The sequence below is a fragment of the Salvelinus fontinalis genome, chromosome 24 (assembly GCF_029448725.1).
Source record: "Salvelinus fontinalis isolate EN_2023a chromosome 24, ASM2944872v1, whole genome shotgun sequence".
NCBI lineage: Eukaryota > Metazoa > Chordata > Actinopteri > Salmoniformes > Salmonidae > Salvelinus > Salvelinus fontinalis.
The window spans coordinates 10,941,569-10,952,611 of NC_074688.1; the positions used below are offsets into that span (position 1 = coordinate 10,941,569).

Genomic DNA, 11,043 nt, shown 5'->3' on the forward strand with positions numbered 1-11,043 from the left:
GCGCTCAGAGTGCGCTCTGGGCGTTTGTAAATTCAGAGCATTGTCAGATTGTCTGTTTGTAAATTCAGAGCATTTCGCTCTTGGAGCATTCAGAGCGCACACTGGATGCTCTGGCCGAGGGGTAGGGTTGATTCTAGCGTTCTGATCTTACAATGGCAGTCAAGCACCCAAGCTAACTGGCTAACGTTGGCTAGCTTGCTAGCTACTTCCAGATACAAATGAGAAAACACCTAACTGACCATTTTACTTGCCCTAGAAGAGCTGGTTAGGCAGTTTTCATGTTATCCAGGGCATTGGTGACTGTAACAATGCTGCTGGCAACAATATAATTACACTTTTTGCCAAGGTTTACTGACATCGGCCATCTCTGAAATTGGAGGATAGCCAGAGCGAATTTATAAAAGCACCATAATGTCAATTGAGAACGCGCAACGACTACACCACTTAGCTAAGCAAAAAAATTATGGGGATAATCAAGTCAATAAACATTGGGTAGTTAGTCATATAGCGTATAGTTAATATATTGACAAATTTGATGTATTAGTAGCCAACTAACTTTAGGTAGCTAGCTAACATAACGGTAACGTTACATACTGCTGTAATGATATGCTATGTGGTGCGTAAGAATAGCATAGCTAACAAATTGTCAGCCAACATAACATGTAAAGGTAACCTATTTGAAAAGTAATTACTTTATAACATTGCTCAACATTTTCTTAACATTTTTCCCAATTAGTTAAAGCAATGAATTGGATGAAGCTCTCGTTGGACTTCGGCTACATATTTTCCATAATTTTCTTCAAATCTGAAAACGATTTTCGTAAGAATTGCATTATGGGCCCTAAAAGTACGGAAATAGTGTCAACATCCGGGAACTTATAGCATACCAACTATATCCATACTATGACCAATAAGCATACTTTAGACTCAATTTACGTCACAAATAGTACGGTTAGTGCGGTTAGTATGAGTAATTCGAACACAGCTATCTTCTTACCTAACACTAAGTGGGTCCACATCCACACAGTTATCATCCAGCAGCACGGCACCTGACCTTGAATACAGCTATGAGTGAAACATGGAAGAACTCAGAAAAGGGTGTTTGCGTGCTTGGCCATAGCCTAAAGAGCTCTCACAGAGGTTAGGTTTGAAAGCCTATTGCATGTTATGGATAGATACACTTAAAAATACACAACTTTGGAGAACATAACTATTTCACATGGACGAGAAAAAAACATTGCACCATAGGAACTGTCTTCTGGCAGTGTCTGACCCCTTTGTCACAAGGCGTCCCCACTCTGGACACAGCTACGTGGTTCACTGACAATAATGTTCCCTACTTTATACTGAGAGAGAGAGAGAGAGAGCATGAGAGATAGAGGGACAGAGAGAGACTATGAGAGCTGTGCTGCTGCAGAGAGAGTGGGACTTCCGACCTATCTCAGGACTGGCAGATTCTGCACTCAGCTTTGACTGCCATACCACACTTGCCTGTGAGGGGATGGCTCAATCATTCCCACGGCGCCTGGCCATTAGGACTTAGGATCATCCAAGTTATTAAAAAGAACAGACTAGCACTGCCTTTAGTAACACCTATAACAAGACAAGAATTGAAATAATGATCAAAATACCCACTTCACAAGACAGTGCTGAACTTATTATTGGAATCTTAAAGGCCTTTCTTGTATTTTTTTAAAATTATCCCTCCCACAAATGGTCAAATCTGAGATGATGTCACCATCCACCATTTGTGAATATTATCATAGAATGACACTGCCTTCCATGTGCGATGTCACACGTGTGGTCAAAATGTGGCTACATGTTGTGTGATGACGTCACACCTGTAAAGCAGTGATATTTGTATCGACTCTATTGAGAAGGGAAGTGCCACATTGACAAGTCAAGCCTCAAATATCTGTAATTCAACATGCTGGATTCTCCAAAGACTATCTAGTTTTCCACGCAATCTTGAACCTTGAGTGAACCTGAATTGTGGTACAATTCCTGGGACAATATTCCACAGCATTCTTTCCCCGACAGGCTAATGATCCCATTTCCGATCTCTGCTCAGTGTGAAAATAGTGAGTCAGAAATTTGACCGAGATGGACAATAAAGGACAGCATCATTGGCACTGCGGGGTGTAGTCACTGCACGCTGGACCACTATATTCAGTGACAGGTGCATATAAAAGTTAAGGAATACGGTTTTATGCGTGGATTGACAAACAAGCATCCACATATTAACTGGCACAAAGCATGTGGGTTATGTGTCTCGGTTTTGATATTCATTGATTGCCCATTTTTCTATAACAGGGAGACAGAGCACAGTAGCCCTGTGTGTATTGACATTCATTCAGGTTTTCCAGGTGCGGCAGACAGTGCTGTGTTTAAGAGGGGTTGCGTAAATAGAAGGGAGGTAGCATCAACTCACAGAGCCAGTATGTGAAAGACGAGGGGTGGTATTCCATATATAAGGCCATGTTTGTTCCTCGGGGAATATTTCACACTGCCAAAATGTGTTTCGAAGGGAAGTGTAAAAACTGCACCTCCATAGAGAAAACAGAGTGGCACAAATGCAATCCCTCGGAGGACCGCTGGAGTAAGCTACCGCTTTGACTCGCTGAGGTAGTTCTAAAAAAATAGACATACCTGGAAAACGTTATGTACCAAAGTATTACCCAATTGCAGTTATTTATTCTTCTCAAGCTAATCTTTTAAAAAGCATTTCAAACTGAACTTTTGAACTCGCGGAGAATAACCTCACGGACAAGTTACCCAGTGAGTTTGTCAGAACAAATCAAATAGGCTAAGGGAAGACATACAAAGGCAATAGAGGAAAACGGTTATCATGCAAACATTATAATCAATGCAGAGCAATACGTAGCTACGGTAAAGAACGTAGGCCTACTGTGCAGCACACGTCCTCATATACACCTATTTCACAAAGACACAGTGATTTTAAACAAAGGAATAGAACACGGAAACACCTCTTGAAGAAATAAGAGCCACTTTGTTTCTGAGGGGTGAGACTCACTGTTAGTAATGCAAGGCGAGCAGGAAAGGAAGGTACTTTCCCTTGTAAAAGGTCTGTAAATATGGACTCGTGACCAACTGCAGCAGCTGAGTCAGTCGATGCCCTCTGTCCTCCTCCTGTAAGGTCATCCCCAATGAGAAGAGTATGTGGTGTAACTGACTCATCTTCAAGTGCCCTGATGATACTGAAACGAAGCAGACAAGAGTATGAAAAATGGGGGGAAATAACCATGGAGAACTTGTAGGGTAATAAAAAGGGAATACTTTGGATTTCGATTCGATTTATTAGGATCCCCGTTAGCAACAGCTAGGCTTACTGGGGTCCGACATATAACGAAAAAGACATAACAGACAAATGACTTTACAATTTACATACAGTACCAGTCAGAAGCTTCCATTAACTAAGGTCGATGTCTGCACCCCCTCGGAAATCTAATTAGCAATATATATATATCCCCATACAACTCTGTCAGTTTAAGCTAGAGATACACTACCAGTCAAAAGTTTTAGAACACCTACTCATTCAAGGGTTTTTCTTCATTTTGACTATTTTCTACATGGTAGAATAATAGTGAAGACATCAAAACTATTAAATAACACATATGGAATCATGGAGTAACCAACAAAAAATATATGTTTTTTTAAGTAGCCATCCTTTACCTTGATGACAGCGTTGCAATCTCTTGGCATTCTCTCAACCAGCTTCACCTGGAATGCTTTTCCAACAATCTTGAAGGAGTTCCCACATATGCAGAGCACCTGTTGGCTGCTTTTCCGTAACTCTGCGATCCGACACAGTTACGGATCGCAGAGGGGGGGGGGGGATTCTGTTATGTGTACTGTGCCTTCGGAAAGTATTCATACCCCTTGACTTATTCCACATTTTGTGTTACAGGCTGAATTCAAATTGATTAAATGTATTTATTTTCACACCCATCTACACACAATACCATATAATGACAAAGTTATTTTTTTTGTTATTGATATTTTAGCAAATTTCATAAACTAAATTCATAAATATCTAATTCATATAAGTATTCACACCGAGTCAATACATGCTACAATCACCTTTGGCAGCGATTCCAGCAGTGAGCATTTCTGGGTAAGTCTCTAAGAGCTTTTCACAACTGGATTGTACAATATTATTTTAAAAATGATTTAAACTCTGACAAGTTGGTTGTTGATCATTGCTAGAAAGCCATTTTCAAGTATTGCCATAGATTTTCAAGACGATTTAAGTCAAAACTATAACTAGGCCACTCAGGAACATTCAATGTTCTCTTGGTAAGCGACTACAGAATATATTTGGCCTTGTGTTTTAGGTTATTGTCCTGCTGAAAGGTGAATTTGCCTCCAGTGTTTATTGGAAAGCAGACTGAACCAGGTTTTCTTGAACCAGGTTTAGCCTGTGATTAGCTCTATTCCGTTTCTTTTTGATGCAGTCACCACCATGCTTGAAAATATAAAGAGTGGTAGTCAGTGATGTGTTGTGTTGGTTATTGCTTTATTACAAACAGGATGCATGTTATGGAATATTTGTATTCTGTACAGGCTTCATTATTTTCACTGTCATTTAGGTTAGTATGTTAGTAGGTTAGTATGATCCATCCTCAGTTTTCACCTATCACAGCCACTGAACTCTAACTGTTTTAAAGTCACCTTTGGCCTCATGGTTTCCTTCCTCTCCAGCAACTGAATTAGGAAGGACACCTGTAGCTTTGTAGTATTGATACACCATCTAAAGTGTCATTAATAACTTCACCATGCTCAAAGGGATATTCAATGTCTGCTTTTTTTTTACCCATCTACCAATAGGTCCCCTACTTTGCGAGGCATTGGAAAACATCCCTGGTCTTTGTGGTTGAATCTGTGTTTGAAATTCACTGCTTGACTTAGGGACCTTATAGGTAATTGTATGTGTGGGGTACAGAGATGAGGTAGTCATTCAAAAATCATGTTAAACACTATTATTGTACACAGAGTGAGTCCATGCAACTTATTATGTGACTTGTTAAGCACATTTTTACTCCTGAACTTATGTAACATAATTCCACTTTGACATTATGAGGTTTTGTGTGTAGGCCAGTGACACAAAATCTCAATTTAATACATTTTAAATTCAGGCTGTAACACAACAACATGTTGAAAAAGTCAAGGGGTACGAATACTTTCTGAAGGCACTGTAAATACTGACTACTGGATTTAGGTGTTGAGTCTATTGACAGTGCTGAACAGATGCATCTGGAAACAACCGTTCACTTATTTATGTCTTGACGAGCATTGAGAAGAGTTGTAATAAGAGCAGCTCACTATGAGCTGACAATTTTGTCAACCATAAGATAACTACAGCATAAAAAAGAGTGAATTTCGCTGAGACATTTGATAACTGGGCCATTTGAGTCACTCCCAGGTCACTTAGCATAAGTGGTATCGGTGAATGATTGTGTGGGTTAATGATTTGTGGAAATTGGGACAAAGGACATGGCATACGTGATTTTCAGTAACAATCCGCAACGTACAAAACGTGATTTCTGTACGCATTACATGGAGTTACATTTACAGTTTTGCTTTGACTCATCTATTTTCACACGTTGTTGGGCTGCTAATACAAGCTATAAAAGGTGCTTTATAAAATGTATCAATTTCAATTCTGTCAGATTTTTTTTGCATACGTTTTTGTAATAATTTCCCTAATTCATACCACAGCCATCCCACCCCATGCACATGTCACCATGAGTGTTCATAAGGGGGTTCCTGCCTTAACATGCCTATTGGGATATCTATAGTGTATAAACTGTACCTTTGCTAAGACTGGAAAGCCCCATCGGAAAGCTTGGCGTATTGCACATTGTTGCGCACTATAGAATGTCCCTTGGGGCTTAGCTAGCATGTATATTTGTGTGTGCACGTGTGTATGAGCAAGTATGCCACGCCCCTCCCAACTCACTAGGAGCAACTTTCCATACTCTTGGGACCGGGGAAGAAAATAAACTTGGAGAAAGATGCACACCACTTCACAGTTTGAGAAACCAAAGAAGTGGATTGGGAAACAAAATAGAAAAAAAAGGGAAAGAGAAGGCAAGGAATAAAACATTTTCAGATTCTCATTATCCATTTTTAAATATAATTTCCAACCAAATTCGACAAGGTAGTGGAAGCTTGTAGTTATTTTTAACTGGACATGAGTAGGCATGCCTGCCCTACCTGCTTCTGTGGCCGGGAGTTATGCAGCCTGCAATTGATGAAACTTGAGCTTTTCAGGGACCCTGATGGACATGTTACACTGCTGTTGGGATGACATAATGTAAATGAAAGGTACACTGTGACCACTAAGGTGGGGAACTGACATATTACGTCTTGGGAGGGAGGGACATAGAGTGTTTCTGCGTCAAGTTTGTGTTTCAGTTCCACATCCACCCCTTGGCTATATAGGCAATGAGGAGTTGGCTTACAGGAATATGTATACAGGAGTTACTACACATTAGGCCAGTCTCTGCAGCCATTTCCCCTCATATTGTCTCCATAATACAACCATAATACTGAGTTAAATATTGGCTTTAAAGTTTAGGACACAACCAGATTATACAAAAACACTCCAGCAACAACGATGTTCAAGTCAATGTATAAGCATTTTGAGGGAGTGATAGGGTCTAAGTACAATGAGCAGTTTCCTCAAACATCGAATAGTTGAAACAGTGTCCCTTCTGCCATTAGGTAGTTTGGCAATCAAATGACTCAATTGAAAGAGCTCAACACACATCCAAGTGTAAGCATTTCAAAGTAAATATATGACTTTCTATCGCACTTCCTTGTTAGACTTATGAACTGTGTGACAACAAACCCACATGACAAATAGAGATACAGTCACGTCTAAGAACTGTAGGTCAACTCAACATGGGCCAGTTGGTCCATGGGACACTGTCACTGGATATATTTTGACTGGATATGTTTTTAAACCCTCTCAACTTGTTCAACTTGACACTATTTACATGAGCAAGTGTAGCACAACTAATGTACAAAATACTCTCAGAATGTAGTCTACTAATCAAGAAGGAGTGGGTTATTCCACACTTTAAAATCGGGCCATTCTTGCACCTACTTTATTGGTGTTGGAAAGTAGTTAGCAGCTGAGTTAATGCCAAAACTCCTTATTTAGCCACACAAATGCAGATGCGTTTCTCACGCGTGTGAACAGTGCTATGTCAGGCGAGGGATAGACCCATGGTTTCATTGATGGTTACATAGCAGAAACAGAGACATATTGTCATTATCCAAGAGTTTCCTGCTATCGAGGGATTAGTAATCACATTGTCTGTTTACCATTGGGCTACCAGTAACACAGATGGAAAAAATTACTTACATAACCTTATTCAGCCTTATCATGGTACCACACACATGACTTAGCAAACCCTACATGATATCACAAACAGAAACTAAACCATATCCTGATAAACCCTGTGTTTCAAGTCCAGACTGATTACTGGATCGTGTTATTTGTTACAGTAAGATCATACTAAAGTCATATCCTAAATGGATTCTGATCACCTGTCTTTACATTGTCATGAAAATGGACATACAGATACATTTTAGGCCACCTTGTTAGAACTATAGTCTACATGACCACCATCCGGTCTCCAACTAAATGTAGTCTACATGAAATTGACCATGTCTGTTTTGTGCCAAAATGTGAGTGTAATTGTCTGAAGATGTGCTTGAAAACATTGAGTTTAAATAATGCACATTGGCATATATATTTCTATAGCCTAAGGGTATATAAATAACTACCTTTTCCTCCTTTGAGGGCTAGCCTATAACTGTTGGAAAATGAAAGTAAAGAAAATAGATTATTAAAGAGAGAATAAAAACAGAGAGCAGGTCTCACGCATAGAAACCAATGAGGAAAAAGTCTGGGGTGATTCTGGTAACAGCCTTGGGGGAAATGTGTCCAGCAACGAAGTAGTTAATCATAGCCTACCATCTCAAAACTAGTCGTCATCGTAACTTAAAATCGAATGAACATAGGAAAATAACGAACAAGTGGGTCACTATTTGTGGGCGTATTATGTAGCCGAGTCTATTTGATGCGTTTATGTTTGAATGTTGGTGAAACTGAAACATTTCACAGCTATCTAAAAATACAAAAACAGGGCTTTACGACAACCCTGGTTGCTGTGTATGAAACTTTACGGGAGTGGTGTCCGGGAAGATAACACAGGAAACCCCGCCTTCCGCCAGAAATAAACTATAAAACGGGCTAGTCCTGCAGTAACAGCGCAGCGCAATCGCCCGTGTCTTGCAGCTGAAAGTGACAGGCGAACTAAAACTTTTCAACGGACAAGAACACATAGAAGCATGTCAGATATGATCGACGATATTATCACGAGGGTAAGTTTTATTCACTGGGTTTATATTTATGTTCAGATCAGTAATATAAGCTATGGTTATGCATTTGGTGCGTAAAAAAAACACAATTAGACTTTTTTATTAGTTGTTGGCTACTTTCAACTTTGATTACATGTTGAAATATTCACAAAACACATTTAACGATTAAGCTTCAGAGGAGCAGAGCATATGCTATAATTCTGCATCGTGAGTAGGCTATTATGTGGTTATAACGTGATCATTTATTGACTGTTATATTTCTCTCCACAGAATCTGATCAATCTGGGTTTAGATGAACCATTCACCCAGAAACAAATTCAATCGATGGTACCTCGTCTCAACTGTTCAACTTCGTTCTTCTCACCGAAGAGCCATAGTCTAAGCTCTGAGCAATTGAACGATGATACCCCCTGGCCACTTGACATTTGGAGCAAGATGGCTCCAAGTCAACCACAGGTTTCCTTCAGACCTGACCGCTCCATGAGTCTGACCGAATCCAGTGTCCTCTCCTTCGGTAAAATGAAGACCCTGGATGAAGTGCCTCCACCGCCTGGATTTCCTCCACTGAACAACCCTACACCTCTCCCTTCCAACCGTTACAAGACCGAACTGTGCCGTAGTTTCCAGGAGAACGGCAGCTGTAAATATGGGAGCAAGTGTCAGTTTGCACATGGAGAGCCTGAGCTGCGTGGTTTGTACAGGCACCCAAAATACAAAACGGAGGCCTGCCGCACCTTTTACAACTTTGGCTACTGCCCATATGGAGCCCGCTGTCACTTCATTCACGAAGAGAAGCTCACCCCCTTAACCCAAAAGTTCCACAACCAAGCACTTGCTGATCAGAGCCCACGTCAGCTCCGTCAGAGCGTCAGTTTCGCAGGTTTCCTGGGACCACGCAGCTCTCCTCCCCCTGCGCTCCACGACCCCCTTGGCTTCACCCGTGCGCCCTCGGTGTCACCACCCCCTGCGGACATTCTCTCCCCAGTGTTCAATGACACCCAACGCGACACATTTCAGTTTTGTCAGAGCCGACCCAGTGTTGGTGACATCCACAACATCCCTATGATAGTTGAGCCACAGAAGCCCTCACGCTGCGTTTGTGGCCACGGAAATAACTTCCCAGACACTCTGAACAAATCGTACGCTATGGAGGACCGCAACAACGTCTACATCACCCAGCAAAACCTCCACCGCTTCTCTTCTGAAGATTCCCTCTCAGATCGGGATAGTTATACCAGCACAGGCAGCACCAGCGGTTCAGAGTCCCCCACATTTGATGGGGCTGGCAACAAGCGCCTCACCGTCTTTGCGCGTCTGTCACTCTCTGACTAGGAAACCCAAACCACACAGAGACAATCCAACACACGAACCTTGATCAATTGGGAAGGTTCTGCTTACACAAATCAGAAATCCTATCAATATGATGCGCATCAACACTTTATACTGTTTATTTATATTAGTAAATTACTTGCTCAGTGACATTTATTTGGTACTCAAACTTCTATCAAAATCTGTATATATTTTTTTATAATTCTGTATATTTTCATTTAACTTTTCATCTTGTCTTCCATTAATTGCTTTCTTTAAAAATGACCTTGATGGTTATGATAGTAACAAATGTTTTAAGTAGCTTTACCTGTCTCAATCAATATGAGAAGGGCCTAGTAGCCTTACTTCGATTAGTCCTTTAAATATATGATCGTTTGAAACAAAAGACTCCCCTCCATTTAGTAAGCTGACAGAACTGTTTGTCAGGTCTGTTTATACTGTTGGTATTCGTGTGTATACCGATAACTATTCAAACCATCAATGTGACTTGGAAAATGACAACAATACATTCTCTCACTGTGATATGCACTTTAAACTAGGTATTGGGAGACTAGTCTCTCTATGTAGCATTTAACCAAAGCTTTACACTTCTTTTTTTTAAACTTTTGCCAAATTCTTTGTGTAAGAACAGTTTTTCATATTATTTTTGGACTTTCATCATATTTTAACACATCTGTGACAAAAGTGAGAAGTTGCTAGTACACCCTCTGTGGATGTCACAGATCTAGGAGGGGGTATTTGTGTAACCTTGCCATTTATTTAGAGACCTGTTTTGTTGCATAATGTTTTGACAACCCTGGTTGGGTCCTACTCAGTAGTAGGTGACTTCTATTTCATCAGGGACTGTAACATCACAGTATTTCCATAGACTATATGTTGACTTATCTGCATTTCTTTGCTTTTTGTAATTGTATAGACTTAACTAATATATTTATTATGATATTTATTGTGGTCATACCAATGTATTTTGTACTTATTTATCAAGAAATTGTCAGGGTCTGTAAAAACGATGTGTGAATTATTGAGAAAAAAATATGAATTTATTTTTGATCGCCTAAACAAGAGAAATAAATGAAAATGATAAAGAAATGTCATTTCTTGCATTTAATTGTCTTTTTGACAGTTTTACAGTTTGTCCCAAGTTTGATTCAATAAGGAAAACATTTCTTACTACTTGATGACAACACAAACAGAAGCTATATGAGGGCAGAATACATGGTTTAATAATAGAAAAAGAAGAAGCACTCAATTCCTCAGTGTAAGCTGTGAGCAACCAGTCTATATCTTTCTGGAGATTTG

General features: G+C 40.1%; 1 protein-coding gene across 1 annotated transcript; it reads left to right on the forward strand.

Moving 5' to 3' along the window:
* The first annotated feature begins 8,296 nt into the window (after window positions 1-8,296).
* LOC129821905 (mRNA decay activator protein ZFP36-like) lies at window positions 8,297-10,838 on the forward strand. Its single transcript, XM_055879639.1, has 2 exons — window positions 8,297-8,418; window positions 8,686-10,838. Exons 1-2 carry the CDS (start codon window positions 8,386-8,388, stop codon window positions 9,745-9,747), a joined length of 1,095 nt encoding a protein of 364 aa, XP_055735614.1. The 5' UTR covers window positions 8,297-8,385; the 3' UTR covers window positions 9,748-10,838.
* Window positions 10,839-11,043: the final 205 nt, after the last annotated feature.

Coding starts and splice junctions, on each gene's coding strand:
- LOC129821905 (XM_055879639.1), top strand. CDS start 8,386: ATGTCAGATATGATCGACGATATTATCACGAGG. Junction 8,419..8,685: donor TCGACGATATTATCACGAGG/GTAAGTTTTATT, acceptor TTCTCTCCACAG/AATCTGATCAATCTGGGTTT.